Here is a 12,684-nt window from a genome sequence, read left to right on the forward strand (position 1 = left end):
AATTTTCACTAAAATTACGAACAAATTGAAGAAATTAAATGAACCAGATTCACCGAAGAAATTGCGAATTACCGTGAAACTTGGATTCCATTGGGGGTTTCATATATTTGGATCAATTTCTAATTTATTCATAAGTTGTATCGTGGTATTCAACATCACAGATGTTGCTAACTGCATTCTACTCTTATGATAAAGCTGATACTAAATGATTTCTTTACTGACGCATGCAATCGGAAATGCGTGCATCGTGCTGGAGTCCAGCAATCAACGAATAAAACACTGACGTACACATACCACGGATAGCACAATTCTACTTGCAATGCCGGAAATAACGTAAAAAGACTTATTTGTTTCACGCAAGAATGAGAGAGAAATTGCATTTCTTCAATGAGTGGTAATCCACTTGAAGGTATACATTGTCAGCCATGGTTATTGCGTTAAAAGTAAATGATTTTACATATTTATGTTCAGCACAAGCTTCGATAATAACCGTTATAAGTGACACTTGACTCAGTCAGTAAAGACTGATTATAGTTTCCAGTCAATGAAATATCTTTTTTTGAAAATCTTCATCACGTGATCCGTCTAATATCTTTTCCAGGTTAGAAATTCACCCGGAATGTATGAAGACGAGGATTCTACGAACGGATGCACAACAATGAATGGAAATGAAAAGTTTCGAGTGTGTCACCGGCTAAACGTATGACTTTCCTCGGTGTATTTTCGAACGAGAATACACGAAAATGCACTTTGAGACGTTGCCAGTAGCATCTAGGTGACGACCTAGGTTCCCGTCGGTTGCCGGTAGTAGGAGTATCTTTGTATACTGTATACGGTTAGCCATCGAGCCAAACGAAATTTGCTATTCTACGACTGGATTAACCCAGAAAACGCGTCTGCCTCGTAGCCTCCGACGCTGCAAGCTGGCCTCTTTTTTCACTGGTTCCCAAACCCCCGTTGCGTTGGCTTGTCTCTTCGGCTATTCTGTAGTTTTCAAGAAAATAATAGAAATATGTTTTCAGTCCGACAAAACTCTTCGAGGCTCTGGCGCCCGACGGTCGCCTCTAGGTCATCCGCCTGACCTCACGAGGACATAAAAACAGTCTCAACCCTGTAACTGCTGAATCATGCTTCCTACATTTCAGACTCTTATTGCACTAAATTCTCCGAGGGTAGAAGTGGGATTTTATACGTTGTGTAACCCATCTCGCCCGGTGACTGTTGAATGAAAAATGCATGAATTACGGACCTTTACGTCACTCGATACACCGTGTCGATACGCAAGGGATGTTCGAATTTCTTCATCTTTCGGTCTTCTGGCAGTTTTCTTCTAACACGGAAAATCAACAATCATTTCTGACTATTAGACATAATCACTATTGAGATATTTATCTTTCTAAACGACCTATGATCCTGGAACCTTCTTCAATCACGATCTCCAAAGTGTTTTCAAATCGTGCAAATCGGGCCGAAACGTCAACAATTTTTCGGTTGTTCTGTTTTAATGACCTCCATAACCAAGATTATCATTTCAATTCTACACTCTAAGGTCAAGAAAATACTATTCATCATGTTTTCAAATCGTCTCAAATCATGAAGATGGTGAAAAATGTGGTCTGTGGGTCACGTCACTCGAATTCCATAAGTATGAATTAGAAAAAATGGTCTAGACAGGTTCTAGACATGCGAGTAATGATCAGCTAGAATTAAAGTAGTGTGTGCTGTGTATGGTTGTTGAATACTTTGCGTAGATGTGAAACCGCACCTTTAGATATCAATGGAATATATAGTAAAGTACTTACGTACCTGTTCAAATGGACTTTCCAACGAATTAATTGAAAACTCGTTTGAAACGGAGTAAATTGCACTTTGGATGCTGTTGCGAAAAAAAAATCTGTCGGAACCGATTCAAGCACTATTTACCGTAAAATTTAGACTTGCTTTGAATTTTGTAAACACAAGGCAAGAAAACAAATTATCATGTTTGTCACATTAAACAAAAACTTCTTTGTACCTGCGAATATATTCTCAAAGTTTGATTTTAAGAAAGCATATTGCAGGTGTCGAGTAAGTTGTAATTACAATTCATACGTGTTAACCACTTTGTAGGGAAAAAAATGTTACAATATAAATTCCAATTGAACTTGTGACGAACCAGCAGTGCAGAATTTTTAGGAGAGATAACGGACATGGTGAGCAAAATGAAATGACACAGGATACGATCAGTCTCTGCTGACGCGGCAAAGCGTACCCATATATGCATACGCGAAGCGTTTCCCGAATGGCCGAAATTGCCGTAGGGACGGAAAACGGGAAACGTGAGCGTTAACTGATTCCTCTTACAAAGAAACAAATTGGATCTGCGTAGTTGGTGTTCATGTTTGCGGTTTACAGACAGGGAGCTTTGTCGCGGTGTGGTCAACGCAACATTGCGAGCTTGGTTGACTGTCACTATAGATCCCCTGGCCGATCTCGACCCTTTCAGCGATCGCTGATCCCTTCTCAGCGTTGAAGCGTGAATTCATCACTCCGTGATGCCGCTTCACTGCTGTGCAGTGGGGCTTTTGCCCACTTTCCGTTATGCTGTTACAAACGTTTATCTGCCACTTTGATGCCCGTTTGTGGCAGTTAACCTGCGGGGTATCGAGGTGGTGCAGTAGCCACCTGATCCTCAACTAGATCTTCATGATTTATCTACCCAACAGGAATGTCCGGAACTTTACGATTTATGAGTTACCTTATACCTCTCGAAATTATGAACGCGTAAATCCAGCGTCGAGTTCAAATAAGGATCAAACTCATATGTTCAATATTTTGAATCTTTTGAAATTAAAACTTATCGGTAGCTCGGCAAATTATTACCTAAAGAACAAATGATCTCCAAGCACCTCAAGTATATATATATATATATATATATTATTTTATATATATATATATATATATATATATATATAGGCCGCTTGGAAAAGTTTTAACTGCGTGACACAGTTTCTGTCGGGTGAAAAATCGAACTTGGTACAGATTGTAACAAATTTCTGGTCGGATCCTTATTTATACGAAATACTCAAGGAAGACAAATTGCTCAAATACGTACCCGATAGCAGATGGAAATACCGGGTGTTTCTAAGAAAACGACACATTATGTTAGCTTGTCTACTGCTGAAGGGTTCAAATATCGATAAGACAGGCCTACCGAACCATTATCACTTTAACGAAATTCTAGAAAGCGATCACTGAACGCTTCAGTATGAGTTACAAGTAACGAAACAAATGCTTGGCCAAAATGAGATGACTTGGCAACACGGGCAGTTCGAGCTCACTCGCGATGACTTTAATCGCTCTACCTACCGATAACTTGGTACGACTATATTACCGATATTTGTTCCCCTCAGTGGTAGGCAACCCAACATTTATAAGCCAGCGTTTATTTGGAAATACCCGCTAAACGTCAGTTATACGGCTATACCTACACTCATCGGTCAGATAGGCAATCTGGCAAACGTTCAGATAGTGTAGATAGTCACGAGGTTAATGGAATGTAATGATAGGTCGAGTTTTCAATGACAGTTGACAATTTTGTCTCGTACCTACTTACATACTTCGAATCAGTTTAACCTGTGCATGACGTCTGATCATTAATTTATAGATATCAATAATTTCGCAAGACTCGAATACCGAATCATCATATATGTTACAGTAATAAGTGGTAGAGTATTTGATATTGTAATAGTTTTTTCTTTCTTTGCGTCAAAATAAAAATTACTCGACACAGCGGAATTGTTTCTTTTTTATGAGTGACAAAAACCATTCTTTCTTAGTTGTGCTCATACTCAAGTTGATGGAATGCATTCGGAATTTTTAACCTTCAGACACAATTCGCAGAAATGGAGAAGACAACCTTGGGCTTTCAGTTCTATGCATACCTAATCCCTAAGTGATATGAAAGAAGCACGCCAAGGAGCGAAACTTTTGGCTTGAGTACTGGCAAGACACAAGGTACATAAAAATAATGAATTTTTGTAGGAAAACCGTGCGAATAGACGGAATATTCTAGGACATATTTTTTTCTTTTACTGCAGGTATTTTTATTTGTAAGAACGAGAAGCGCATTCCGACAAACTATGTAAAATCCGGTTGAAAAAAGTAGCTCGAATCATAATTTACTCGAAAAAAATTGGAAGAATTGTATTAGAGAAAATGTTTGACACATGACGCTAAATATATTGATTTGTAATTCGTTGCTCGTATTTTTTATTATTATAATTATACCCCAACATGATTTACTGATTCGACACAATTATGGCTTGCAAGTATGGTTTGAAAACACATTATTGCTGTTTATCACTGTTCAGAATCAAAGTGCTATTTACACACTATCTACATCGTTTTTAGCACACATTTGACCGCCCGCTTATATCTCGGCTCTACTAATAACTAATTCGGTGTATTGTCGAAGGGACTGATTTGATATTTTCTGTCATGTTATGTTTAGATTTCTGTACAAAATATTTCCTTATCAAATAGCTATTGGTATGGCATAAATTCATTAATCTTGATAATTTTTTACAGATTTCATATATTCTTAAATGAAAATTATGCATTCCGGTAATTTAATAGGGTTGAAAAGTTGTGCACCCTTTGCGAAAATTTCTAAATCAAAAATTCGAAGCTATAATTCTACATGGCTGAATAATTTGATGTACCTAATTTGTTTCAAACTGAATTATCACGACTTTCATTGCAGGTTTCCATAATTTTTATTAGATTACTAGACAGAAAAATTGAAGAGGTTTGAATGCACCTTGACGAAAATTTAATTACATTTTTGCATCGTACACTTTTTCAGGCTGGAAAAATTAACTTTTGGGTTTCGCGAAAGTTCGAAAGGGCAAGGGTGGGATTCGTTGTGTGGTTTGACACGAACGAGTTCCTGATCCGCTTTACGTTCTGTAATTGTATTAATTTAATTTCATAACAGAGTTGGGCAAGCCACCTGGATTAAAAACTTCACGCGAAGGGTGATGAATGCCTTTAGATAATATTTCAAATGGTGGTGGTTAGAAATTTGAGCATCAAGATAAGTGCATTACGTTTTGCCTCATCATCGTGAGTTGTTTTTTTACTACTTAAACGGTCAAAAACCTTTGTCAATAATATTTGCCTGGCCTCTGGAAATTATAGCATAGGTCAAAGGTTTTTCTGCCTTTGTTCAGCGAGTGTTTGCATTTCCATCATTTATAGAAATCGATCAAATCGCTTTTACCTTTTTTACCTTTTAATGATTCTGACTGCGAAGCATATTGAACGAGGTTTCTTGCGCGGTCAACGAATTGTTATCTAAATGTTGGGTTGTCAGGATTATTCCAACGTTTGTATCTATTCTTATAAGCTAAAGCATTGACGTAAATGAAAATCAATTCTAACTGACGGAACTTAAAAATCAAAGATCCTCCTGTCTTCGATTCGTCAACTCTTAATGCCACCTTTGATCGCGAATGTTGAGTACTCTCAATGAGAGTTCAAAACTTGCAATTACTCGGTCCTTTATGCCTCTTTACAATTGGCATAATCTTCATGCCTCTTTGACTATCTTATACTTACTAGGAAAAGCTACTTAACTTGTGCTTACAACTACGTATAAACACCTGATATAAATTTGGGTAAGCGTACCAAAACTAAAAGCAACGTGATTGAACGTATTAAAATGTCATTATACGGTTTCGATACCTGAATTCTTAATTCATCGAATCTATTGTGTATTCGAAAAATGGGGGAAACACGTTGACTCAAATATTTCAAAATTACTCACGAACGTATAAAAATGCCTCAGTATCTGTACAAGCTTGTTCGCCGATTTACATGATAATCCATGAGTGGTAGGACCCTGTAAACTGTGGGTACTGAAGGCTTTTGATCATCCTGGCTCTTAGCACGTTTGGAGCACTCAGCTGTCTTTCCACTGGTTTCTGTACTACGAAATATATGGCCAATCAAGCCAATGGTCAAGTGGTACAGCAGTTCCACAAAACTGAGTATAGAACCTCCCAAAAATAGGCCAAAGACTCCGCCAAATGACACTAAATAGAATTTATAATATTAGTACCAATCTGAAGACTCATTTTCTGTTTTCACTCAAGATGCCTCTACTCTCCTCTACTTTAAATTGACTACACTGCTTTAAGGATGTCGTAAATATTTGTTGGTGAAATTAAAATTGAAATTACGACTCTGTGCCTATTATAACCGATGATACAATTTGTCCAGTAGCTCACAATTTTCTATTTCCAAGGAGATTATGACATTCTTGGAACTGCAAGGAGTAACGAAAACAACGACTTTCTGCTAATGTTCATGCATCTAAATCTTCGGGTTGTTTGTATACGCGAATTATTTACCGAGCAGGTCTAGTTGGGTGTAGACAATATCCATCCTGTATCGTAACATCGAGGCTGACTCGTAATGAACATCGATGAAGATTGTGTTGAAAGCAATGGAGTCTCTCAATTTTGTATGCGTGATTTGGTACCGGTAGTTGTACCCTTCGCATTCCGGAGGACAACTGCAGTTCATCCCGACAGTATCATTACCGAAGTAGGCGTTCTTTTCTAAAATATAGTTGTTGAATATACCTGAGAAAAAAAACGGAGGGACGAGTACTCGTGAAATGTCTAAGCCTAGGTTCCAGTGTCCGGACCACTACCATAGTCGATTTTTCAAATAATTCAACAACACTCTACCGTTTTCTCTTGCTAGACACAGAAGATCATCCAAAACGCAGGCTCGTTCTGGACCTACGAAAACAATGTCAGTGACAAAGTGTGTACTTGGATCTTTCGTCAGTAGTGTAAATTGAACAAGCTGAATACCTGATGGCATCAGGAAAAGTGGGTTGCATCCGCACTGCTTGATGGCTGAATCACGTCGACACATGGTCAGGCAGAAGTTTTGATTGTATTCCATTTTGCCGCTGAGCTTGCAACTCAGTTTTGTTTTGTCCAGCTGAAGGATCCGCTCGGTCGCATAAATAGACGGGCATTCCACTCCGATGCTTGACAACGTTCCGAGTGCTGAATTGCTCCCACTGCTTGGCCAGGACTTTGGATCGCCCACAAAGACCGTCACTTCTACAGCTTTGTCTGAAATTATTGTCGGGCTTCACTGATGTATGAAGCCCATGATATTTCCGTTTGCTACAATCTGAGTGTCAGCGTCCAATCCCCGAAATTTGATGACAGAAGGAACTAGATTTTCATGTGGTAATGGTTGTGAGTATAACTTTTTTGCCAGTCTCAAACTTTTCAAAACGATCGCTATTACTGCAGGACATATTTACGATAAGTATACAAATTCCCGCCGTAGTTTACAGCTCTCATGAACTTTTGTCCCAACTTCTAGAAGATTATGATTTATTCAAACTAGTTTTCGCGGGTGACATGACGATCGGAAATAAAGTTTCTTCACTATCGATCTTGGCCTCATCCATTGGATAAAATAACTTATAGATGTGAAGAAAATAATAAGAAATACCCATTTAGCGGTAGGAAATCACCGTAGCCTAAAAATACCCGTGCTATACATGCAATTGCGTAATTAGAATCAAGTAATTTACTTTAAGGCGTTTCTTTCACTAAGGTTTTAAAACCCAAGAGCTAAAGTACATGTGAGTAGGTTGAACAAGTTATCATCTAAGAAGTCAATTTGTTGGAAGAAATATTTCCACTAGATTGGACTAAACGCAGATATCAACAGCACGAATAGCAGTCTGTGAGAATTGAGACTGAATTTGAAATGGATAATCAATAATAATTCCCTCCCACATCATAAGTGAATTCACCTGCATTTGGAGGCTGAGACGATTTATTTAGGCTGACTACAAGCCTGATGCCGCTCCAATCGCCCATCATATTACTTCGTCTTGGCCTCAGCTCCTTTGAGTACATCTCGTGATCGGAATCAGAAGTTTCGGAATTGAACGAGTAGCAGAAACCGTACTCGGTCCTCTGTACCTCAAATATTTCACAGCAATTTCTGTACGAAGCACGCCACCAGCAGTCACTCAGAAATTCAGCGCAGGTCGGTGCGACAGTTTGAAGAAAGTTTGTCAAGTTCTCACCTACATTACATCGATTCTTATTCATTACATGCGTCGATTGTGTTCTGTTTTTGTGAATTTTTCCCGACATCTTCCGTGTTGGATTCAAAATTTCAGAATCTCCTATTCATACAATGTTTAAATTACACTGTTACACGAAGTCATTTATGGTCTGTAGTCTTTTTAATTGGTTTATTTATTGTAGGATTGATTCAATTTTTTTTTTTTCAAGGATGAACAGTAAAAACAAATACAAATTTGTAATTGCAGATGATTCGAAGACCGCCCGAATAATTCAAATGGTATAGCAGATGCATCGTTTCTAGCCACTGTACCAATTATGGCATAATTTGTCTTTTGTTTCCTCAATTACGCAATACAGACTAACGATAAAATCGGATACTGAATAAGTTTTCGGCGAAAGTTTGAGTACATGGCACGTCTAATTTCAGTTTCAAAATAGGTTTTTACGTAGATTAAAAAATCTTCCGTATCATTTATGGTCAAAATTTTGTATTGCACGTATAATGAATATGGCCAAAACCGGATCAAAAGATGGTCACAACTGATTAAAGTAGTCGAAGCCAGCACATCTATCATAGTCTCTTCAGTCACGCACTAAAAATTGAGGACAAAAACAATCCACATGTAAATACAATTACACGTATAGATCACGAATAAGGCCAAATGCGTTTCCAGACTCATTAATTAGCGACCACCACATGCAGCAGGGATAATTGTCCGATAACTCGTTGTCATCTCTGTGAAATCACCTCCGTATATTATATGTATAATACGTGTCGCGTGCGACGCAAGAAAAGGTTGCTATATAGTCAGTCTTTACCGACCGAGTAAAATGTCACTAATTTTCACTATTGTATTAAAGCCAATGATGCCACTTGTTTTGACTTTCATCAAAAGCCTACGATCAGTTAGTCTCTGCAAATCGAATAAACTGTAATAAGGGATGTTGAAGTTACAGTTAGATGTAAGAGATATTTAAGTAACACTTTACACGGTCGGTAAAGACTGACTATACAGGGTTGTTTCCTAGTAAGCACCGCAGTACGTTGGGTTGCCTACCACTGAGGAGATCAAATATCGGTAAAACAGACCTACCGAGTTATAATCACTTCAGTTAGGTCAAGTCACATAATCATTTTAACGTGTCTCTGGAATGCGATCGCAGATCACTTCGGATTAGGTTATAAACAACGATATAACTGCTTCACCAAATCCACACAACTTATTTGTTTACTCGGAAACACCCGGTATAACCAGTCTTTCGATAATTCTATACCCACCCAACAATGTACCGCTGAAAACTTCAAGTGACCGGTTTTCGAGGAATTGTAACTTGTCGAAGTCGCCGAAGGTCAGGGTTGAGAGTCTGGTTACCAGGTCGCGGTACGTTCGAACTGCTTCCAGGTCATGTACAGGGACTATATCTTTTTCCATTTCGAGAGCTTTCTGCCAGTTCACTCGATTGCTCGGGCACAAAGTGACGCTGGGAAATGGAAGTTCTGACACTGGGTATTGCGTCGTTTCAACAACCGTAGACGTTTGAGCTGTCTGGAGGAAGAAACGCATTTCTATCAGAATCCTATTGGGGAAATTGAGGCAAAAGGTATTTGCTATGCTGGGTGTATAAATTTTTTGTGAATTTCTCCCATGCCGTTCAGCGTCAGCTACACAATTGCCGAAGATAACAGCTGCGCGTTTATATAAATTTAAATGCAACCATAGAAGCAGTTTTCAATTTTGCGAAGTCTCGTCTTGAGAAGAGAATGAATCGATGGGTTGCAAATTCAAATGAAAGAGTCATCACCTGAAATCGACTAGATAATTTTGAGATGACGACAACGGTGCATATAAGAAAGAAAGTGAAGACAATTGTCCAGATGAGACGTTCCATCCAGTGTGCGCCTGGCTCGACTATGTATCTCAACCCGTGAAGGCTGCTTTTGGTACAGTAGTTCTTCAGGAAATTGAATAAATATTTCAGTGGTTTCAGTTTCCGTCTTTGTGACGTTTTTTTTTTATGCTCCAGCCAGTTGTTATATCGCTTCGTTCCCGACGATATATTTCTGCGAACAATTGCACTAACAGTCAAGACTCAATTATGGAAAGTGAACCTGTAAAAACGGCACTACCTGTTCTTTTCTTTTTTTTTCTAAATACCTCTGTAAATTCCTTCGAATGGAGGTAAATTCTCCACTTTTATTGTAAGATTTGAATAAAGATGTGTATCGAACAATCACGGAGAACTCCTGATGAGTTTATAATTTCTTAGCAAAACAGCGAAATACATTTTTTCAGGATACCTCCGTCTATTTTCTGCTTAAGGATTTATTGGCTATAAATTCTCAACCAGAAGTGAGTCTTGTCGATAATATTGAACACTTTATGATGGAATAAAAATAATCAATCACAATAAAGACGATAATAAAATGAAATTTGAATGATAATAGTGCCTGAAAGTTATAAATAAAGTGTTTAAACAAAACATTGTTTAACAATTTTGCGGGGAATGTTTATGTTGCCATGTGCAACGAATTCGTGGATTTTTCTGAATACGCATGAATTTTTAAAGAACTTACTCATTTTTTTTAAATTTACGATTTCGAAAATTTAAAGTTTTGTAAAAACGGAATTAAAATCCTGAATTTTGGATACCTTTTAGTAGAAACGTTGTTCAATACAATTAAAAAGTTTCCGGGGTATTGAACGAATAGTTTCGTAAGTAACGTAAAGTCTTTACAAATTTTCGAAAACGAAACTTTTGAAATAATGAGAAAATTCTTTAAAAATTCACGTGTATTCAGAAAAATCAACGAATTCATTTCACGCGCAAAGAAAAAACACTTCCTGTAAATTTGTTAAACAAAGTTTTGTTTAAACAGTTTATTAACAACTTTTGGGCACGATTATTATTCAAATTTAATTAACGTATTGTCTTTATTGTGGTTTATTTTCTTCATATTCTTATTATATCATAAAGTATCCAATATTGTCGACGAGACTCACTTTTGGTTGAGAATGTATAGCCAATACATCCTTAAATCGGTTACACGTGATGTATATTTTCATTATAAAAATACTGATCCAAAAATCGAAAACGATTTGAAAGCATTCTAGATATATTCAAAACCAAGTGAGTATAAGTAGTTCGTTTCATTTGTACTGTCTTATAAACCGCGTTAAATGAAGCGGGTGTATAAATTATATAACTTTTTTATATTTATTTTTGTACCAAAACGTCATTCGCTTGCAGAAGTATCAGCTGATTAAATTGTGTAATTAATTATACGCCGAGAGTGAGTGCCGTCGGCCACAAGGGGAATTACAAGCCGAATATCTGATTTTCTCGTCGGAGAGCATAAGTAGCAGCAGCTGCTAGCGATTGATTTTGAAGTAATCGAAGAATGGTTGGTAATAATAAACGAAGTTAACGAAGTGAAATACATAACGGGAAGCGATAAGGAAAGAAAAATAATTATAAGTCAACTTTATCCCACCTTGTGCTTTTGCTCGCCATCTAACCTCAGATGAAAATTATTGTAATGGGTGGAAGTCGGCTGATTGGGTTATAAAATATGCGATTTCACTTTATCCAATAACTGGACACTTAGAGAGGTACGTGAAAAACGAAACGTGCCTTCGAATCGCCTTGATTACCGAAGGGTGTTCGGCGTTACACTGAAAGACGAGAACTAACTCCTTTCGCTACCCTGACTCGCGAATTTTTCTATCACAGAATCAGTCCAAACAAATGCCAGTCTAATCCGTATGAGAATCGTGTACACAGTCAAGAATTGAGCTAATAAACGCAATTTATTTGATGGGTCTGGTATTTATTTTTCGTGGCCGACATCACGAACGGTATTTATCGCAAACATACCCGTCCCTTTATTTCATGTAATTTTATCATCAGCAAAATCTTCAAAGGAGGAAAATTGTTATTCCTGTGTTTTTACTGCAGGAAATCTACATTTTTAATGTCTTTGAAAAATATCATGCTTACCAGACTGCTCGAATGCATCGAAATCATACTGTTATTTGCAAGTAGTGTAAGTTACGATTTTATAATCAACGACTGAAGGTGTGGCGTCAGAGAGGGTGGATCGATGACAATTCAGACCCGGAGACAAACCTTGGCTGTTACTTCATTCATAGAATTGTCAAGTTTCAGGAGCCTGCTATGCATTCCAAAAACCTCGAGGCAATATAGGCGTAGTGATTTTCTACACAGGCCTGAATCCTTGCCTTTATTATCGCGAATAAAATCCACACGTAGTTTAGCAGAGATACATTCGTCCTTTACGGAAAACCATTCAAAGAAAGAACAGTTTGCATCTTTCGAGGGCGAAAAACTAGCATTTTGTCGTGTTCGTTTTTTGAAGCAATAGATATGGACAGAAATCTCATTTGCAGTTATTATTCGCTGAGAAAAAATATTTATATCCCTCGAAAAAGGAAAAATTGTCACCTTTGACCGGTAATTGTTATTCTGGATAAATTTTTTATTTTTTTTTTTCAATACGATCTTACCACTTGTAAGATACTCTTTATCGGGCGTGAGCGACAGAACT

At 37.6% G+C, this 12,684-nt stretch overlaps 1 protein-coding gene across 1 annotated transcript; it reads right to left on the bottom strand.

Moving 5' to 3' along the window:
* Window positions 1-5,165: 5,165 nt before the first annotated feature.
* LOC124309023 (pickpocket protein 19-like) lies at window positions 5,166-10,082 on the bottom strand (the record flags this gene model as incomplete). Its single annotated transcript, XM_046772240.1, has 7 exons — window positions 5,166-6,077; window positions 6,396-6,629; window positions 6,738-6,791; window positions 6,867-7,136; window positions 7,835-8,113; window positions 9,397-9,664; window positions 9,921-10,082. Coding segments are annotated over 7 exons (1,518 nt in total), but the record flags the coding sequence as incomplete, so codon positions are not given.
* Window positions 10,083-12,684: the final 2,602 nt, after the last annotated feature.

The sequence above is a fragment of the Neodiprion virginianus genome, chromosome 7 (genome assembly GCF_021901495.1).
Source record: "Neodiprion virginianus isolate iyNeoVirg1 chromosome 7, iyNeoVirg1.1, whole genome shotgun sequence".
NCBI lineage: Eukaryota > Metazoa > Arthropoda > Insecta > Hymenoptera > Diprionidae > Neodiprion > Neodiprion virginianus.